The 22,813-nt window shown below is 43.7% G+C and overlaps 1 protein-coding gene across 1 annotated transcript in view; it reads right to left on the bottom strand.

Moving 5' to 3' along the window:
• The window catches only part of LOC126362179 (pickpocket protein 19-like), a 156,693-nt gene extending 142,762 nt beyond the window's left edge, over positions 1–13,931 (bottom strand). Inside the window, exon 1 of the mRNA XM_050007861.1 lies at positions 13,822–13,931. Within this exon, the coding sequence (XP_049863818.1) occupies positions 13,822–13,931 (110 nt within the window). The remainder of the gene's footprint in view (positions 1–13,821) is intronic.
• Between the last annotated feature and the right edge of the window lie 8,882 nt (positions 13,932–22,813).

The following is a 22,813-nucleotide window of genomic DNA, read 5'->3' as shown; positions in this document are numbered from 1 at the left end:
GCCCAATGTTTTATTTCATAGTTAGATGAACATACTGTTTATTATCTTTTTTCTTAGGGCCACATTGTTCTATTAGTTTTCTCTTTTTCATTACATACATGTGATTCAATGGGGAGTGATCTGACTAGTGCCAGGCCACCAATGCGATTCATTCTGACATCCGCAGATGTATGTGAAAAGCCGAGCTGTAACCTCACACCTCAATCCAGACATAGTATAGAACTTATAGCAGAAGTCATAGTAGATGATAGTGGCAGTATTTTCAATAATTTATCTGTAGAACTCTATATTCTTACATATTGCAGGTTGGGAACAAAGATAGAAGAATGACTGGAAGGTGGTGATAAAGAAATTAATGAAGCTTGCAGAGAACATGATCCCACATATGCTACAAACAAAGATCAAACAAAATGTCTTCCTGTAGATCGAACTTTAACTGACAATGCTAATCAGATATGTGTAAAAACAGAGGTATACGATAATATACTGCTTCATTTACTTTTAATAAAACACTGCACGCTAAACTTAAATTGGGTGCCAGGGTAAATTTGTGGTAAGTGATGAACATCACACATTGGCCACTAAAAAAACGCAATATAGTTCAAAAATGCACTCAGTCAAACATCTAAATGTTCCACGAAGAAGCAAAGAATATTAAAAATAAGATTGATCAAAACGCCAATACTTCAGACATCATCGAGTGAAATTCTTAGATTCGTAAGCCCTGCACTAGCATGACTTTCAGCTATTGTGTCATTGGCTGGAGGAGCACCAAACATCACAGTGAAAAATGCAAAAAGCGCTCAACAACAGCTTGGTGAGGCAAAATGGCACAACAGTTTAGTGGTATCTATGGCTATTGGAAATGGTCTATGCTTAAAATGATACTGACATGGACTGGGATTGTGCAAAAAAAGGTTCTATCTGTAATACCCAACAGACCACTTATAACTATCGATCAGCTAAAATTCATCAAAAAGTTCCACATTTCAACATTTGAAGTAGTGTTAATGTAAAAAATGTTGCCTAAGACTACGTCAAAGTCGAAAGAAGGTGAAAAATGTACATTTAGATGTCGTGGGAGGACCAAGAACTCTCGGTGGCATATATTTAGCAAATGATTTGGATATGCATGACAGCATTCCTAATGTAACACAGTGAAACTGAATAGAAGATGTTAAATTTGTGTGGATACCCAGTGGTGCACATGATGCTAGTGACTGAAACACATTTTAAAACAGTTTTTGTAGGGGTTTGCGGTATGTGCAAATATCAATAATGAAGGAGAAAATAGGTTTTGTACAAAAAAGTTCCTTAGGATCCCTATTAGGATTCTCATAGGGAAAACGTTTTTAACCGAATCTTGACATATTTTATGAGTTTGCTTAAGTGGTAGAGATACTGTCGAATAACACAGCTGACATTAAGTGCAACATTGTAACAAACTATGAATTGATTCACACAATGTATGGGTTATTCCCTACAGTTAATCAAGGATATAAAATCGTTGAGATACCAGCCAATGCCATATACTTTCCAGCGACCATCGAGACATTAGAGTTGAATATTAAAGAACAAGGACATATTATTAACTTCCATGGTGAAGAACTCATAAGACATTTAGAATTGAAGCAGTGTGTGGGTAGGGTATAAAACCGATACACACACCCATCAGTGTACCACTTCACCATGGATACAACATGCTGAAATGGAAGAGCTACAACCTCCTTGAATTGCTAGGCTTTAAGCCACGCAATGACGTCACTCAATAGATTGGTCCTGTTGGACTGTAATGAACTGGTTATATGACAAGAATACTTGGCACAGCAGACTTTGCTTCAGCAATGTTGAATAACAATGATCAGACTAGTATTCTCAGTCAGCACCAGGTTGGTTTAACAATTCCAAGCATCAGTTTTCCATACGTCGAAGGAAAATTTATGAAAATGGATGGAGCCCCTGCAACAATATCCCATTTTACACTTAATGCATGCATATTCCTGTTTCAGGAAATAAGATACGAACTGAATAATTCTGAAAGTGGTAATACAAGAAATTTACAGACAGCATCAACCCTTAACTATATGTTTCCACATTGAAACAGGACCTGAATGGCGTAGAAAATGCAGGATGGTTCACAAAAAAGAAGATACAACATTAACAAATGAAATAGTGTGTGTTTATGGTGTGTTCATATCATGCTGATGATGGGATTTTGTGAAGAATGAAATGTATTCTTAACTATGTAAAACAAGTACTAATTCCAGTACGAAATGCTACAGATGGCAATGCTTACATCAAGGAACAGGTGTGATTGAAGAGAACAAATTTGTGATTGATAAACTTGTATAGAAGATGCCTCATGTTTGAATAATCGATGAGGAATGCTTAAAATATTTACTGATATTTGGTGCACTATCTGAATACCACATAATACTGAATGCCTCCACACAAACATGGCCTATTAAAAGAGAAATGCCGAGTGACAGGAAGACAATTCAACAAGTGACTTGACTGAATCCGAAAGTTGTAAACTGTTCTATCCACATGAAAATTTGCATAATGGTTGGAGTAATATCGTTTACAGCTTCCTATTTGGTACATACTCAAGCTTTCCTCCTTCTTATTGTCAGGGACTGAAAGAAAAAATCTGATGCATATTCAATCCATATAAATTTCAGAAGTTAGCGCCCATTGACATAATAGACTACTCCAAACAGAATGAATCTGTAAATTGGCTCCCATCAATGTTTGTTTAGAATTCGAAGCTTCAGTAAATTTTAAATCATACAGAACAGCTTATGCATTAATACAACACATGCAAGTGTGTGGTAAATTATAATCACCCAAAGAAAATGTATAAAGGTCACATAAATGCATAACTGTATGAGCACTTCTAAAGCTTTCCACTACTTTCGAAGTACAGATATTTTCGCTGATGTTCATGGCTTCTATGATGAATGTAGACAGTACGTATTCAAAGATGTAGTATTCATTGCATACACAAATAGTGAATGTATTATTACAATAGCCACCAAAAAAATTGCATCACAGAAACAATTTAGAGATATGAAACGCAGCATGATGCGAAAAATAGCACTATCGTAAACATGTAATTATCATGGAATACATTGTAACAATCGGCCGATGACCTATACAGATAGGAAGACAACGCCCAGGACTTTCGACTATATGGCTACAAATGTATAAGTAACAGGTTGTGAGGAAACTTCACGTGTATGCAATATTCACAAACATGCTGCAATACAATACTCTGAGGAGTATGGATGTCTTTCACTCCACCTTTTGAAGAAGAAGAAGTAGAAGAAGAAGAATGATAATGATGAAGTCTTCTAGGGTTAACTGCCGAGTCAAGACATCGTTCTACAGCAAAGTTTCAACAAGCTCCCCACTTGTCATCTTCAGGCCTGAAGATGACAAGTAGGAAACTTGTTGAAATGTTGCCGCAGAACGACGCCTTGACTTGGCTAATAACCCGAGAAGACTTCATCATCGAGATTCGTTGAGAAATTCTCAAGATTAATAGTGTTAACTTTATGTATGTGCCATTGATAGGGTAAAATTACTATAAGCTGGATGACGAAATATTTTTAAAAAGTCTTGTATTACTCCCCCACAATAGGAGCGTGTGATGTAAATTTGGCGGTAATTTAATACCTGTATCTTAGGAGAAGATGCCAGGTTTAGAATGGACTCAGATGTATTCGAACAATTCTAGGGCGGATAGATGGCAAAATTCAATCTGGATCCTGTCTACTACTAAATCACGCATGGGTTATTGTCGACACAATGTATAAAAACATTTGTGAATTTCGAGCTTTTAACTGATGGCACTATCATATTATTCTTTGAGTACAGGAGTCGTGGAGTACTTTGCTGTCTAATTCATGTACATACCAAGGCAAACCACTCATGAAAGGGTGAAATGCTCAACAGGACCATCAATTCAAGTTACATTCTTAACCATTTATATGGGTTCGCCATGCAACATTTTCTATCTACTGGAGGATCCTGGTAGCTGATTCATATTGAAATTCGTCGAATAAATTTTTAGCTGTGGCAGATGATTCTGATGGAGGATAAGTCTTGGAGGTAGAGTAAGCGTATCCCAGTAGCTTGCATGTCAATCACAGCAATTTAACACTGCAATCAGAGCACCATGTTCCATGATATGGTTCCTTCCCAAGTTGTAGGGAAAAAAATATATACATATAATACACGTTTTAGAAACCTCCAGCAATCACCTTCATTACCTATTCATACTAGAAACTGTGACTGAAGGAGTACAAAGGTTAAAAAACCCAAAAAAAATCATCTGTGGTGTGTTGACTTGAGAAAGATTTTTATAAGTCGATGAAGGACGCAGTTTTTAGCAAGACAATTGAAAATATTCGAATACAATCAGTTGTTGGGATGACGATGGTTGTGGGGTGTGGGTAGACAATTTATCGCCAAGCCTGATTTTAAATGGACTGCCATCTTACATTTAGAGTTTGTGGCTCTTGAGATGGCGAAGACTGCAGTACAATTCCTTTAACCCGATTATGATGTAATGTGTACACTCCTGGAAATGGAAAAAAGAACACATTGACACCGGTGTGTCAGACCCACCATACTTGCTCCGGACACTGCGAGAGGGCTGTACAAGCAATGATCACACGCACGGCACAGCAGACACACCAGGAACCGCGGTGTTGGCCGTCGAATGGCGCTAGCTGCGCAGCATTTGTGCACCGCCGCCGTCAGTGTCAGCCAGTTTGCCGTGGCATACGGAGCTCCATCGCAGTCTTTAACACTGGTAGCATGCCGCGACAGCGTGGACGTGAACCGTATGTGCAGTTGACGGACTTTGAGCGAGGGCGTATAGTGGGCATGCGGGAGGCCGAGTGGACGTACCGCCGAATTGCTCAACACGTGGGGCGTGAGGTCTCCACAGTACATCGATGTTGTCGCCAGTGGTCGGCAGAAGGTGCACGTGCCCGTCGACCTGGGACCAGACCGCAGCGACGCACAGATCCACGCCAAGACCGTAGGATCCTACGCAGTGCCGTAGGGGACCGCACCGCCACTTCCCAGCAAGTTAGGGATACTGTTGCTCCTGGGGTATCGGCGAGGACCATTCTCAACCGTCTCCATGAAGCTGGGCTACGGTCCCGCACACCGTTAGGCCGTCTTCCGCTCACGACCCAACATCGTGCAGCCCGCCTCCAGTGGTGTCGCGACAAGCGTGAATGGAGGGACAAATGGAGACGTGTCGTCTTCAGCGATGAGAGTCGCTTCTGCCTTGGTGCCAATGATGGTCGTATGCGTGTTTGGCGCCGTGCAGGTGAGCGCCACAATCAGGACTGCATACGACCGAGGCACACAGGGCCAACACCCGGCATCATGGTGTGGGGAGCGATCTCCTACATTCGCCGTACACCTCTGGTGATCGTCGAGGGGACACTGAATAGTGCACGGTACATCCAAACCGTCATCGAACCCATCGTTCTACCATTCCTAGACCGGCAAGGGAACTTGCTGTTCCAACAGGACAATGCACGTCCGCATGTATCCCGTGCCACCCAACGTGCTCTAGAAGGTGTAAGGCAACTACCATGGCCAGCAAGATCTCCGGATCTGTCCCCCATTGAGCATGTTTGGGACTGGATGAAGTGTCGTCTCACGCGGTCTGCACGTCCAGCACGAACGCTGGTCCAACTGAGGCGCCAGGTGGAAATGGCATGGCAAGCCGTTCCACAGGACTACATCCAGCATCTCTACGATCGTCTCCATGGGAGAATAGCAGCCTGCATTGCTGCGAAAGGTGGATATACACTGTACTAGTGCCGACATTGTGCATGCTCTGTTGCCTGTGTCTATGTGCCTGTGGTTCTGTCAGTGTGATCATGTGATGTATCTGACCCCAGGAATGTGTCAATAAAGTTTCCCCTTCCTGGGACAATGAATTCACGGTGTTCTTATTTCAATTTCCAGGAGTGTATATAGCATCTCACTACATATTTAATTTTATTTTAAGCTGATTAATAGATGATACTGAAGTTCATTTACAATCTTTAAGCTGAAATCTGTATTCTCCAAATACACACACACACACACACACACACACACACATACACACACACATACTTAACAGTACGATATACTGGTCAAATTACTCCTCACACAAATATTATATATAACCTGTGCATCTACTATATCTCTCCATTTCTCTCTCTCTCTCTCTCTCTCTCTCTCTCTCTCTCTCTATGTCTTTCTCTCATCCCAATGAATAGTGGAAGTGGAGTCGTGTTTAAATTATACTACAGCACATGATCCACTTATCATGATAAAACAAATCGATTTTCATTTGGCCTACAGTATGAGCCATTTGTCCCTTGGACATGAACTGATGTACCACATGTGGAGCATTGTCTGGACCACCGTAACAGAATGTCAGGTAATCATCAACCATAAGAGGCACATGATTCTATCCAGTCTGTGTATATTTTAGATTATAGGCCAACAAATTCCAAAGTCCTTGATTTGTCACCCATTCATGTCTTCCATCAAACCAAAAAACTACGGCGCACTGGCTTTATACTATGTGGATTATTGGTTTTATATCCAGATATTTCGAATGTGTTGGGATAGCACTTTGTCACCTCATATGGATCACAGTCCTTCACCCAGTAAATGAATCTATCGATATACATAAGACAAACTTTTGGTCTTCAAAATGTTTTCACTATGTTATAATGAAAACAGTACATGTGAAGGTTGATAGGTCCCATATACCTAGATTGCATATACAAGTTAATTCTCCATTGGGCCACCCAGCTTACGGTTTTCTATGGTTTCCCTAAATCGCTCCATCCTTTCGTAATCAGAGCTTGTGCTCTGCCTCTAACGACTGCACTGTTGATGGGACATTATAATCTTGCTTTTTTTTGTACTAGAGAAAGATATATTGTACACATTGTGTTAACAGTATTAAGATTGCATGCAAAACAGGACATCTAGATAAAGAGAGTTCATGCCCTGCGATGATAGATATTCTAGTGAAAGGTTTGTAATGCATGTACACATTACATACATTAAGTTTTTTCCTACTGCTATCCTCGACAGACTGTCTAACAAAGACTATGTATAAAGCATTTAACGAGTGAACAAAATAATTGATTACCATGTATCCTTTTTTTATTTACAAAGCATGCCTTGAATACCAAGCCTTGTCACAATAACTCATTGATTTAAATAAATTGGAAATGCGTTGTTAGACGTTTACGTGAAAGCTCATACTACACTTCCACCACAAACACACACGCACACACACACGCGCACACACACACATGTATAGAATAGATATGCTTCCTGCAACCTGGTGTGAGGAATGGTGATGCTGAAGATGTAGAAACTTGTCAGGCATTGCTCAAACCAGTCTGTAGATCTGAAAAAATTGTCGTAGACCCCACTCACTGTTTCCCCATGCAAACCAACCAATGACTGTATATCCTGGGACATGCACTTTGTGGGTCGATGCTGTCTGCTCCAGCACTCATGACACTGCCAGCTCCAGAGTAATTGCACATTAATAAATAGTAAAATGCATGAGCTAGAACCACCATCACCGATCTTTAGACTGTCATTTTAACTTAGGACAAATTTGATAGATCCATCATCTTAAATTTGTAGGGGGAGAAGGAGAAGTGGAATGAGGGAATCGGTGAGGGGAGGGGTAAGGCTAAGAGGGAGGAGGAAGGGAGGGGAAGAGAAGAGAGGGGGATGAGGTGAACTTGAGCTTGTCTTTGTCCTTTCCCCTGATGAAAGTGATATAAATGGAATCTTAACGTCTGAGCCAAAAAGTGCCTCTGCCCATTACTCATCTCAGGAGAATATGAGAGGTGAAGCAAAATCTGAGAGCATGTTTGTGTCCCACACAGAATGACCTGGGTTGGTATAATGTAGCAAAAATACCCCTGCTGGACAACTTTCTACGATGCTTTGTCTTTGCAAGCTACAGTCACCTCATTCGATTTCGGTAATACTTTTGTGTGACAGTGTTCTCCTTATGGAGATAATCTACGCTGGTTCTGATACCCTGCATCATTTAACTTGACGACGGTTGGTTCCACAGTGTACTATAACAGTCGTGACACTCCATCTTGTTTTTGTTGCCACCAGCGACTGCAGTGCCCCAAGAGGGCAGCAAGCGATGCTTCAAATGTTCAAATGTGTGTGAATTCCTAAGGACCAAACTGCTGAGGTCATCGGTCCCTAGACTTTACACACTACTTAAACTAACTTACGCTAAGAACAACACACACACCCATGCCCAAGGAGGACGCGAACTTCCGGCGGGAGGGGTCGCGCAGTCCGTGACATGGCGCCTCTAACCGCGCGGCCACTCCGCGCGGCTAGTGACACTTCGGAATACGATATCCGATGAATGTGAATACTAATGTTTATACGGATTTGCAGCAGTTTTTTCAGTAAGCATTGTATGTAGCACCATGAAAATCGACAATCACTAAAAAATTACACCACATTTGTGATTATTTAGTTTCCTTGGAACCGTCGGAGAAACGAAACGGTGCATTACCGGACAGTTTATTTACGATTCTCTTCTAACGTACAGACATTTACTGAGTAATGTCGCTTAAGTTTACTAAAGAAAAGTGGCTTGTAAACATCACAAGACCACCTTTTACAGAAAGACATGTATCTATCCAGAGTAGAGTTTTATTCACTACACCTTCAGCCAAATCAGTGAATGTGGTACATAGGAAACGTATATGGAAATTACTACTCACATTACTTAACGTATCAAATAAGCCGCTACAACTGTTGCTTAAGCGGAAACCTCACAGATGTAATATTATATTGTCAAAAGCAATAAAACTGTTTCCGAACACAGGAAAAATCTGTTCCACAACTGTTGGTAAATCTGAGCCACAAAAGGCAAGAATGTTCAAAACATTCGCTCTTGAAGAAAAGAATATTTACAAAAATATTCATGTTTTAGAAAGTTAAGCGAAGCATAAGAAAGGACGAATTATAATTAAAAATTTAACATGTCCAGGGAAGTGTCTGTGATAAAAACAACAGACAACAGAAATACGTGTTTTTCGTGTATGAAATGTGTTTGTATTCCTTTGCTTTCAGGGGAATAAGTTGCAAATATTGACATATACCAAAGTACTTCTTCATGAATGAGTTGTAGCTTTTGTCATTAAAGCAGCGTGCTTTAGCTGTTTTTACATTTTATTCACAATATTTCATGTCTCTTGGTAAATTACTAACGTATGGAACACCAAAAATATAACAACTACTTCGTTAATTAAGTAGAAAATAATTAAAAGCAAACAGTATCCTTACGATGCATGTGACTGTCGGCTTTCTGACCACTTGGAGTGCTAGTGTACCTCTAGCTGTCAAACGGTAACAACTTTTGCACCAGAGAGTGTCGTCCGTAGCTAGTGGTCTGGTAGCCAGCGTTGCTGCCGCTGGATCAGGGGGGCCCGGGTTCGGTTCCCGGCCGGGTTGGGGATTTTCTCTCCCTGGGGATTGGGTGTTTGTGTTGTCTTCATTACTTCATCATCACTATTCGTGACAGTGGTTACATTGGCTTGTGTAAAAATAGGGACTTTGTACGGGCGCTGATGACCGTACAGTTGAGTGGCCCACAAACCAAACATGATCATCCCAGAGAGTGTCGTGACTGTATTTATCAGACTGTGGTTGGTTCTTCGTCTTTTCTGACGGACACTGTTTCCACTGCTGAATCAGGATCAGTGTGATACTCCAAGGCACACATCCACTGTGATTAGGCGGCTGAAGAAGTCATCTGGATTGGGCCGACACAGTTGTGCTTTTGAACGGGTGTGACCTTGAGCGGAAATCAGCTGGTGTAGATCTGTGTCGCGTTCAAAATCTCGGGCAAGATGCTGGACCGTGTCTGATTTTCACTATTTCCACCATCACTTAGAATGTGTTATGGTTGTGTTCGCTCTATTTCCAGGACATGGTTTGCCACGTAAGTTTTCGTGGTTCAGGATTGACCACGCTGGATGTGGCTAAGGCACCCACCCACTGCACCATACAATAGTGGTGAATTGTTGCTTTACACTTGTAATAACTCAGCAGGGACTGTTGCAGCGTTGTTCCTCTTCAAACCTAGAAAAGGAATTACTAGATGACGTCATGTGAGTGTGGGATTTTGTTTTGGCTCTTGCAGCCGGATGTATGGTACTGTGATGAGAGAATTTTAAAGCGTATCAAGCCTCGAGACGTACTGGGTGCTTCAGGAGGAATGTCACATAATTTTTTAGGTGGCTCTACAGGTGAAACTAAACCGAAAAAGTGCCATGGACATGTGGCCACTTTCCGATTGTTACAAAACTGGAGCGGGTTGAAGACCACACACATTCATGAATGATTATCAATACAAGTGTGAATGTTATGTACTATAATGGTGCGCAGGGGCTGTGGTGGACGGAGTAGTGGTGGGACGGATGACTGGTTTATTCTGCGAGAGGTGTGGGGGCTTTCCAACAGTGAGGCCGTGTGCATGTCGTGCTTGAGTGTTGGTTGAAAGAGCAAGCCCATTGTGTCCGTGAATACCAACATAATGCATAAGTTCTTCCAAGCAGCACACATAGACATGTTGTTTGTGTACAGGTACTGTAATGGCACTGCCCATGTGGCTGTGACAGAATACCAGACGTTACCCTGATCGATGAACAACTCGTGCCAGGGTATTTCCAAGAGTTTTCAAACATTACATGAATCTGCAACACTACCCATGTACATGTAACAAAAGAACCTGAGCCCATCCAGTCAATTGAGGAAAGGGGAGACATATTGCAATGTCACAACGGAGTCCCACTGCCAGAACACGGTTCATTAGCTTGATATTCCACAAACGCGAGTGTGGCGTACGTTACATTCGGAGGGCTTTTACGCACTCCATGCAAGATCTTTATCCAGATGACTCAGTAAGTAGATAACAATTTTGTTATTTGTTGGCTGTACACAGAGACGTCATATAGTACTCTTTATTTACATATGAGGCTACATTTACGCGCAATGGTATTATGAACACCCCGCACTTCTCATACATGGACGATGGAGAACCCAGATGACACTAGGGGAACAAGAGTGCAATTTAGGTACACGGTGAACGTCTGGTTTGGTATGACTGATGTCCTGGTAATAGGGCCTGTGTTCTCATGACAGCTGCAGCATACGCACATTCCCTTATACATGACCAACCTGAACTTTTGGAAGACATGACATTAGAGCAAAGACGGCAAATGTAACTGCAACATGAGCGATCACCGATTCCATGCACCAGACAAGCATTCCAGCGTATCAATCATACATCTCCTGAACGGTGTGTTAGCTGTCGCAGACCCATTAACACGACTGCCAGATCACCCGGCATAATCCCATTACATATCCGTTTATGGGACTTGTGAAAGAGGTATTTAAACGCTACGAAGGAGGATACCTGAAGAATTTGTCGCTCGCACGACCGTCACTCATCTGTCCCACGATTATTCTGTCCATCACAACGCCTACATACACTAGTGGCAACTAAAATTGCTACACCAAGAAGAAATGCAGATGATAAACGGGTATTCATTGGACAAATATATTCTACTAGAACTGCCATGTGATTACATTTACACGCAATTTGGTTGCATACACCCTGAGAAATCAGTACCCAGAACAACCAACTCTGGCCGTAATAACGGACTTGATACGCCTGGGAATTGACTCAAACAGAGCTTGGATGGCGTGTACAGGTACAGCTGCCGACGCAGCTTCAACATGATACCACAGTTCATCATGAGTAGTGACTGGCGTATTGTGACTAGCCAGTTGCTCGGCCACCATTGACCAGACGTTTTCAATTAGTGAGAGATCTGGAGAATGTGCTGACCGGAACAGAAATCGAACATTTTCTGTATCCTGAAAGGCCAGTACAGGACCTGCAACATGCGGTCGTCCATTATCCTGCTGAAATGTGGGGTTTCGCAGGGATCGAATGAAGGTTAGAGCCACGGGTCGTAACACATCTGAAATATAACGTCCACTGTTCAAAATGCCGTCGATACGAACAAGAGGTGACCGTGACGTGTAACCAGCGGCACCCCATACCGTCACAGCGGGTGATACGCCAGTATGGCAATGACGAATACACGCTTCCAATGTGCGTTCACCGCGATGTGGCCAAACACGGTTGCGACCATAATGATGCTGTAAACAGAATCTGGATTCATCCGAAAAAATGACGTTTTGCCATTCATGCACCCAGGTTCGTCGTTGAGTACACCATCGCAGGCGCTCCTGTCTGAGATAGAGCGTCAAGGGCAATCGCAGGCATGGTCTCCGAGCTGATAGTCCACGCTGCTGCAAACGTCGTCGAAGTGTTCGTGCAAATAGTTGTTGTCTTGCGAATGTCCCCATCTGTTGACTCAGGGATCGAGACGTGGCTGCACGATCCGTTACAGACATGAGGATAAGATGCATGTCATCTCGACTGCTAGTGATATGAGGCCGTTGGGATCCAGCATGGCTTCCCGATTACCCTCCTGAACCCACCGATTCCACATTCTGCTAATAGTCATTGGATCTCGACCAACGCGAGCAGCAATGTCGCGATACGATAAACCGCAATCGCGATAGGCTACAATCCGATCTTTATCAAAGTTGGAAACGTGATGGTACGCATTTCTGCTCCTTACACGAGGCACAGAACAGCGTTTCACTACGCAACGCCGGCCAACTGGTATTTTTGCATGAGAAATGGGTTGGAAACTTTCCTCATGTCAGCACGTTGAAGGTATCGCCACCGGCGCCAACCTTGTATGAATGCTCTGAAACGCTAATCATTTTCTTATTACAGCATCTTATTCCTGTCGGTTATATTTCGCGTCTTTAGCACGTCATCTTCGTGGGCTAGCAATTTTAATGCCCAGTAGTGTATTTATCGGCTGTACACAGAGCCATCATATAGTACAGTTTAAGATGAGGCTACATTTACACGCAATGTTATTATGAACACCCCGCACTTCTCATACATGGACGATGGAGAACCCAGATGACACTAGGGGAACAAGAGTGCAAATTTGGTACAAGGTGAACGTCTGGTTTGGTATGACTGATGTCCTGGTAATAGGGCCTGTGTTTTCATGACAGCTGCAGCATGCGCACATTCCTTATGCAAGACGTTTCTGCAGTTTTGGAAGACATGACATTAGAGCAACGGCGGCAAATGTAACATGAGGGATCACCGATTCCTTGCAGCAGACAAGTATTCCAGCATATCAATAATTCATCTCCTGAACGGTGTGTTAGCTGTCGCGGACCCATTAACAGGCCGGTAAGATCACCCGACCTAATCCCATTACACTACCATTTATGGGACTGATGAAAGAGGTGTTTAAACGCTACGAAGATGGATACCTGAAGAATTTGTCGCTCGCATGACCGAGACTCATCTGTCCCACAATTATTCTGTCCATCACAACTCCTGCATAGAATTTCGGTAAGTAATATGCAAACTTAGGTCTATCTTCATAATTATTCACTGATCTGTGTAGTCTTCAATCCGCTCCAGTTCCGTAAAGATCGCAAATCGGAGGCACGTTGGTAGTTTTTCGGTTTAGTTTCACATGTAGAACCACGTCACCAATTATGCAATATTCCTCCTGAATCACCCTATGTAGCTGCAAAAAAACAAATAATTAATTACGTAACTTAATTAGGAGATAATGAATAGTTTACGAGTGGAGTTGGTGTGGAGTGGCTGACCTGGCGAGCAGCGGCAGCGCGAGGCGGCTGACGACGCGCCGGCCGGGGCAGACGGTGACGGCGGGGAAGGGCAGCGCGCGCAGCGGCCAGTGCGTGCTCTCCACCTGCATGGCGGCCGGCGCCCGCGTGTAGCCCCGCCACGCCTCCGCCCCCACCAGAGCCGCCAGCAGCGCGCTGCCGCACACCGCCGCCGCCCACGCCAGCCTGTGCACAGCCTCTGCTCACTTCACGGCCGACGCATTCCCAGTCTGTGCAGTTTGCATGCGCATCAGCAGTTACAAATAGTAATACTGTAAAGGCAAGTACACACTTGGATACAACATCGAGCGACTGTCTGTAGACATGTTGCTAGACAATGTATGTACACTGCCTAAGTGCTTTGTACTCACTGGAATGATGCTTCGATATTTGCTAGTTACGGTTGACCTTGCTGGCAATGCGGCTTGTGGGTAAATAGAAAGAGGAAATGTTGGGGGGAACTATAACTGCTTGTGGAAGGGCCTCGTTTCGGCTATACTTTACTTCCGACTTTTTATTTCACACTCACTGATATTGAACCTTATTTTGCCATATCCTTGACAATCAACTGCTTCTTGATAACATTCTTCTCGGGTATGCAGCCTGATCATAACGTCTTCATCACACAATATTTCCGCGGTCCAACTGGGCGCCATCTTCAGGTGAGAGTACTGGTACACGATCTCGCCGGAACTGACTTCCCAGCGCAAGCGGCGGCCCCTATATAGGCCGCAGAAAGCTCACAACGCGTGCGCGAGAAGGAGCCGTAACTGCTCCCTAGCGCAGTAAACATACCGCGTCGCCCGTGGTGGAAACAGGCGAAATCGAGATATCGCTGTCAAAAATTAAAAATTTTTAAAAAAAATTTATTCCGAGGATCGAAACACAGACCGTTGTTTTTTAATGTCAGATAACACCTGGTGCCAAGTCTTACTTAAAAGATAACCCTTGTCTCTAAAAATAAGATTGTCAGGCAAACGAATCTCTATGGATTCTTTTAATACACAGTCCAAATAGCGAGATCCAGGGGCAACCAATTGTGTCTCGTCATATAGCATTCTGTATCCCTCGGTGAGAGAGTGCTCCGCCACTGCGGATTTCTCAGGTTGAGGCAGCCGATGCTCAACACATCGGTCCTGACATGGCGCTGAAGACGGCGTCCTTAAAACTAACCTGTTTCTGGGGTACGTTGACGATACCTTTATGGTGTGATCTCATGGGAGATAAGCTCTTGACCCCCTCTTACATCATTTTAATTCCCTGCATCCTAGCATCAAGTTTACCATCGAGGTGATGGAAAGCTTCCGTTTCTGGATATTCTGGTGTACAGAAAGGATGATGGGACACTGGGACACAGTGTTTATCGAAAGCCTACGCACACGGACCGTTACCTGCATGCTTCTAGCTGTCATCCATCGTTCCAGCGTACGGGGGTCCTGCGAAAGTTGGAGAGAAGAGCTTATGCCATTTCAGATGTAGAAAGCTTGACACAAGAATTGGACCATATTAAGGTTGTGTTCAAGCAGAATGTCTATACAGATAAACAGATCCGCCGTGCTTTCCAGTTTGGACCATCGCCTGAACCACCAGAAGATACCTGCAGATCGGTGGCTTTTCTGCCTTTTTCTGGGAGCATTTCCTCGAAGATAGGAAGAATCCTGAAAAGATATCATATCAAAAGTATTTTTCGTCCGCCAGCCTAGATTAGAGCGCTTCTTGGCTCTGTTAACGATGACTTGGGTTTGAGGAAGCCCGGTGTGTACTAGATCCCTTGCCACTGTGGGAAGGCTTATATTGGTCAGACAATCCGGACCATTCAGGACCGATGTGTTGAGCATCAACGGCACACACGGCTGCTCCAACCTGAGAAATCTGCAGTGGCGAAGCAATGTCTCACCGAGGGACACAGAATGCTATATGGCGCGACACAAATGGTTGCCCTGCATCTCGTTATTGGGACTGTGTTTTTAATAGAATCCGTAGAGATTCGTTTATCTGACAATCTTATTAATAGAGACAAGGTATGTCTTTTAAGTAAGACTTGGGACCCGGTGTTATCTGACATTAAAAAACAACGGTCTGTGTTTCGATCCTCGGAATAAAACTTTTTTAATTTTTGACAGCGATATCTCTATTTCGCCTGTTTCCACCACTGGCGGCGCGGTATGTTTACTGCGCTAGGGGGCAGTTACGGCTCCTTCTCGCGCACGCGTTGTGGGCTTTCTGCGGCCTATATAGGGGCCGCCGCTTGCGTTGGGAAGTCAGTTTCGGCGAGATCGTGTACCAGTACTCTCACCTGAAGATGGCGGCCAGTTGGACCGCGGAAATATTGTATCATGAAGACGTTATGATCCGGCTGCATACCCGAGAAGAATATTATCAATTATTAGCCGGGAAATCCTTCGTAGTCACAACTGCTACTCGTTGCGAATTTCTCATTTGGAATTACTAACTTCCCACAAACATGACGCTGAGTGAAAATCGTCAGTCAACTGCAACACTTTCTCCGTTGGCCACATTTTGATAAGTATGTTTAACATAAACAAAAGCAAACATAACAAAAAACCGTCCCTCCTTTTTCCACACTGCCAAGATAATAACTGGAGACAATGGCTAGCAGCGTACCCACACTATGAAATGTTGCGACGGGAGTCAGAAATTCTCCGTTTTTGTCGCAAAAGCATGTGTATAACCAAGAAATATCTTTTAGTTGTCGATATACAAACTCGCTCGATTGTGTACAAATACTATCGGGATACAAAAATCGCTCGACTTCGTGTACTAGCGAGCAAGACCTTATAACTATTGTAATCTAACTTAAGCCGTATCATTGAGCATCGATGCCACCTTTACCTAGGCTGGAGCCCTTGTTACATCACACTAAACGTGACTCGAACGTCTAAAGAAAAAGTAGAGACTGAGTATCATCAGACGTCTGCCCCTTAGAAGTTCTTACTGAATGGTTACTACTCTAGAGATCATTCTTGACAGAACAAGTGCTGAACATACTATACAGGTAATGGCTACAGCTGTGACCATCTGTCATGAATGGCTGTGGATGATACCCACGTATTGCTGCACAACAGGCAGATTGTTGGTCGGGGGGGGGGGGGGGGGGGGGAGGAGGATGGAGGAGGCAATGTACTATACTATACATGATCACTTTCGATAAATGTGGGCAATAACTGAGGGCCACGTGTTACTTAAGCAGACACTGATCAAAGGTTTAAGCCTATAATTCACTGATAAACCGCTGCAACTACATAATGCAATTTAGCCCCATAATAAACTTATTTCCTCACAATAATTAACAAAGGTAATCAACCTACTACGAGAAGATGCGGCACAACAAGACACAGGATAAATCTTCGACACTGTCCACTTTCTGGTCGAACCGAGAATCACTGGTCACAAGCCAAAATGAAAAGCAATCGCGATTTAATATTCTCGTCTCAAATGAAGAAAAAGCTGAAAGAAGCTCAATGATTATCATAAGAATAAACAATTTTTACCTGACTTCGACCCACGTGGCACAGTTGGCAGCGTGCTATCCCCATGACCAGGGCCGGCCGGGGTGACGGAGCGATTCTAGGCGCTACAGCCTGGAACCGCGCCATCAAAAATGGTTCAAATGGCTCTGAGCACTATGGGACTCAACGTCTGAGGTCATCAGTCCCCTAGAACTTAGGACTACTTAAACCTGACATAATATCAACTTCCGCAGAGAGGACAGCAGGTTCAGACTCTCGCATAAGCGCACTCCTACAGCCACGACGTCGAGGAGGAAGGACGACACCGCCTGGTCACGGGTTCGAATGGCTCTGACCACTATGCGACTTAACGTCTGAGGTCATCAGTCTCCTAGAACTTAGAACTACTTAAACCTAACTAACCTAAGGACATCACACACACCCATGTCCGAACCAGGATTCGAACCTGCGACCGTAGCGGTCGCGCGGTTCCAGGCTGTAGCGCCTAGAACCGCTCGACCACCCCGGCCGGCACCGCGCGACCGCTACGGTCGCAGGTTTGAATCCTGCCTCAGGCATGGATGTGTGTGATGTCCTTAGGTTAGTTAGTTTTAAATAGTTCTAAGTTCTAGGGGACTGATGACCTCAGAAGTTCAGTCCCATAGTGATCAGAGCCATTTGAACATTTATGTGATAGCCTTTCGATAGCCTGAATAACAAGCCTTTCGCGGCACAGACCACTACGAGACGAGAAGGATGGCAGCCATTAAGACTCTGGAAGGTACCGACAGGGGTTGTGTAGCTATGCCGACTCCAGTGCCGTGGTCAGCTGTGATAGGTTTCTCGGCAGAGGATCCATGGCTCGAACAGCCCGATGTAGGTGGTCCAAAGGATTCTCGATTGGGTTTCATTCCACTGTGTTTGAGGGTCAGGGGAGTGCGGTAAATTGATACCGGTGCTCTTCGAAGCATTCCTGAGCGAGCTGTGTGACATATTGCGTTGTCCTGCTGGCAGACGCCAGGTTGCTGAGGAAAATTACACTGCCTATAGAAGTGGACGTGGTCGCCAAGGACAGAAGCGTACTTGTGTTGACCCATTGTGCCTTCCAGAATGAAGAGATCACCCAGAGAATGCCACGAAAGTAACGCTGTCTCCTCCGACCTGGACCTTTCCAAAGATACAACGGCGATCTGTATGACTGAGCACAAAACGCGATTCATCTGAAAAGATCACCTCTCGCCACTCAGTGGGCGTCCAGCTCTGGTACTGGCGTGCAAATTCCAGACTTCGTCGCCGAAGAAAAGCAGTCAGCATGGGTGAGTGAACTAAGCACATACTGCGGAGGCCCATATGCTACAACGTTTGTTGAACTGTCGTTGAGGAGACACTGCTGATAGCCCGTTGGTTGAACTGGGCGGCCAGTTGTTCAGCAGTTGCACATCTACTTGCCTGTACACATATTTCCAGCCGTCATTTATCCCTGTCATGTATGCCCTGTGTTGCATGACAGTTGCCTCGGAGCCGATTTTAGATAGCGCCGTTTTACCATGCACGGCACATTTTAACCACGACGGCACACGAACAGTTTACAAACTTAGCCGTTTCTGAAGTGTTGGGCCGAAGGCTAATGATCATGCCCTTCTGGACGTCAGTTAAACCGCTACGTTTCCTCAGTACAACAGGGTCTGCATAGTTTACGTATCCCACCGTGTATACACCCTCCACTGCTGGTGCTGGTATCTGCTGTCTATGAGTGGTTATTGAACGTTGATGTCGGACAATGGCGGTGATCACGTTGATGTGACTGGACCATGTAAAACATGTTGCACCGTGCATACACTCTTGAAAGACAAAACGTTATGCAGAAGTAGGGCCATCATACAGCGAAACATAAATGTTATAGTATTGAACAATAGGAAATAACAACATACTAAATCCTTACATGTAATTACGGTGAGAAAAAGTAACAAATATTGCTAAATTTTAAACGTGGTTGAAGCAAGCAACAACTGTTGAAAATCTTCACGGTAAATGACAACAGTCAAACAGTAGCAGGATAAAGATTTATTGAAATCCTTGACTACGGTTTCGGTATATCTAAATATACCTTCATCAGAAGCAAAAATACACCTGAATAGGGAGACACCTTCATTAGCAGAAAACTTAACAACATAACTGAGATAAAAGTAAAAATATACACTTGTAGCTTTAAGTACCATAAAAATTACAAAAGTATTAGAAGCACAAAAACTTTTAGACACATACTAAAATCACATTCTGCAGTGGAGGCACGATTGTTTTATGCTCTTCCACTGCAGGATGTGATTTTGATAAGTGACTAAAAGTTTTTGTGCTTGAAATACTTTCGTAAAGTTTTCTGCTAATGAAGGTGTCTCCCTATTCAGGTGTATTTTTGCTTCTGATGAAGGTATATTTAGATATACCGAAACCGCGGCCAAGGATTTCAATAAATCTTTATCCTGCAACTGTTTGTCTGTTATTATTTACCGTGAATATCAAATATTAACTAGCTGGTCAATCAGAAAAATTCTCCCTGAGCTTTTTTGTGAACTTTAGGGCTTTAGGTCCAAAACATACATAAAATGGATGACACAAAATGAAAGAAGTAATAAACATTTATTAACTTTCAACTACTAAAGTAATACTCAGCTTTGAGTGCCGACAGATTCGTGCCTTCTTATTCAAAGTCCAGCACGCTGACTATTCTAACACCCTCAAGATAACCATGTAATTTAAAACCGTTTAGCCAGACAACTGTGTGTGACTTACCCTGTTCAGTCGCTGACTAATAATGGCACTACACATATGTCATTGAACAATCCGACGATTACTGGTAAGTAGCAGCTTGCTATTACAGTGCCAATTGAAAATAGTGTCGGCTGATGGCACTATAGAACTGGAGGCGCTCTGACGTCAGCTGCAACTGGTCGAACTCTCCCGACGTGAACTGTTCTGAGAATGGCCCCGAGTCGCTGTTTGTCCTGAAATCTTGTATCTGCGAAGAGGAAAGAAGCGCCGTCTGTAGCAGCTGATACCACTAGCGGTGGATGAATGTGACGCTTTGCAGTCTTGTAGCAGAAGTAGAAATCGGTTTCATATTATTTGGATGGCAAAACACTGGAGCTCGATGTGGCGCCACAACTGGAGTAGCTGGATGGTGGTGCACTCTCGTGTAAGGCGCTGTGTACCAGAGACTACGTTCATATCATACATAAGTACAACTCCGGGACAAAAGTAATGAAAACGGGCAGGAATACCACCTCCCAGATCGGTCGACGGGCTACTGTGCTGATGCAGATAGCGATGAGCCCACAGTCAGCCCTCGTGCCTCGCACCCTCCAGTAGGTGGGTTGGATCTTCAATAACTGAGATGGAATACCTGAGACGCAGTAGTATGTGGAGCAGGTGGCAATGGCAGACACCGACGGAGCTACCTTCTGAAAGTGGCAGTGCCTAGAGAGTCATCTCAACTCCTCCGAGAGCTCAACACAACAGACTTGTATAGCCATGTGTTCTTCTCCAGGACTGCAACTGAACAGAAGTCACCAACAACTTGTTCTCGTCTCTTACTCTTCATTGTCCCAGCGTTTACTTGCAATGGATAGTCAATGATACATTTTCCAATCAGTAGGATTGGCATTAAAACTCGTGGCTTGCATAAGGTCTTCTTGGTGCCAAATAGCACCAAATGCATTTCCCTAGAAACTTGTTTCGATTGGAATCTCCTTGTTTCACGGTCAACTTTTACTCGCCATGAGTCAAGTTCCATTGGATTTGTCATTTCTTAATAGCATCTATGGTGAATGTGTGCGGTCTGGCAACTTAATCTGTAGAGGCCGATTAAGTTGGATGGTCTGGAGTTTAGAGAGGTGCTACAAGAAGCATGGCATTAGCCAGATAATGGGCCATTCCCAAGAAGATTTTTTCTTGTGGTAGCAATATGCCATTCTTTTCTACAAGCAATTGTTGAAGAACTGAATCATACACAGTGCTAACATAACTGACTGGAATCACGTCACAATCAAATAGAACCATCTACACCTACGTTCCTCATCAGACAAATGCATTTCTGCTGCAGAAGCACAGATCTGCAACAAAACATAATATATATCGTTTCGCATTTCAAAAGAATTACGTGATATTTCTGAAGATCTTGTCATGTATCAGACTAATCAAGTAGGTGAGAGGCAAGAAGAGCTGAGCATGGGATGTTATATGATGTTGTCAGTTCCGTGGCGAAGTATGGCTACAACGCCAACAAATGTTCTGTTCTGAACGGAATACTTTCACACACGCTCTCCATTAACGTGCAGTACTTAGTTTGTTTACATAACATTGTAACAGCTTTGTCATTTCTAGGAACTCGTTGATGTGGATAGCATGATATATTGTCACTTATTTGTATTTATCAGCTACATCGCGATGGAAAGACACCATTTGAACAGGCCTCAGAAGGCCCAGTGATACTGACAGATTGCCATGTCAGCCTCAGCCAGTAGGCGTCAGTGGATGCTGATATGGAGGGGCACGTGCTCAGCACGCTGGTCTACAGGCAGTTGTTAGTTTTCACTTCCTCAATGGATCTTGGCCTCACAAGGGCCGAGTGCACCCCCCTTACCAACAGCACTCAGCAGACCTGGATGTTCACCCACTGTAGTGCTAACTAAGCCCAACAGTACTTAACTTCGATGAACTAGCAGGACCTGGTGTTATCACTGCCGTTGGCCAGCATGAAAATGCCTTCTGCAAATTTAATGTGACCCATTTTAAGTGTTGTATTCGGTACAGAAGCGATACTCAAATGGATGTAAGTCTTTAGTTTGAACTCAACATATAATGATATTGACATAAGACAACTTGCATCAAGTAGTAACCATTTACAACAGACTGTCTGTAGCAAGTCATACATACATAGAATGGAATTCCTTAGCAACTACCTCGGTGTTATGGAGACACAGTAGAAATCACTCACTATATAAGTTTCCTATCATCATTCCTTGAGTAGTGGGGCAAGGCCCACATCAGGACAATTTGTTAGTGTGGGCTGCCCACACTCAGGGATAAGCATACACTCAGAGGCAAACCTGTTGTTCTCTTTCGATTGTCAGGTACCTAACCTGTTGTTCTGCTAAGTGAATTATGACCACCTGGCGATAATCTGTCCTACTGAGAAACCAACCCACCCCCTTCAACACACTAATACAGGTACACTTTCAGGCCTGATTTATTAGAATATCACCCTACACTATATCAATTTGATTGACTAATTAATTAAATTAATCAATTAATTAACCACTCCCTCTGGTAAACCCCTAGTCCTCCCCTCTCCTCCAATTCTCCCCTCCCTTCCACCTGGAAACTGGTGGTTATGTACTGCAGAGGAAGGATCTCACGACAGGAAATTCAATCACACAGCAGAAGGTATATTATTCATTTATAAACAATTCGATTTTCAGAGGCTGAATCTCTGATGCTAATCATTA

The sequence above is a fragment of the Schistocerca gregaria genome, chromosome 1, assembly GCF_023897955.1.
Source record: "Schistocerca gregaria isolate iqSchGreg1 chromosome 1, iqSchGreg1.2, whole genome shotgun sequence".
NCBI classification, from domain to species: Eukaryota; Metazoa; Arthropoda; class Insecta; order Orthoptera; family Acrididae; genus Schistocerca; species Schistocerca gregaria.
This window is presented reverse-complemented; position numbering and strand designations above follow the sequence as displayed.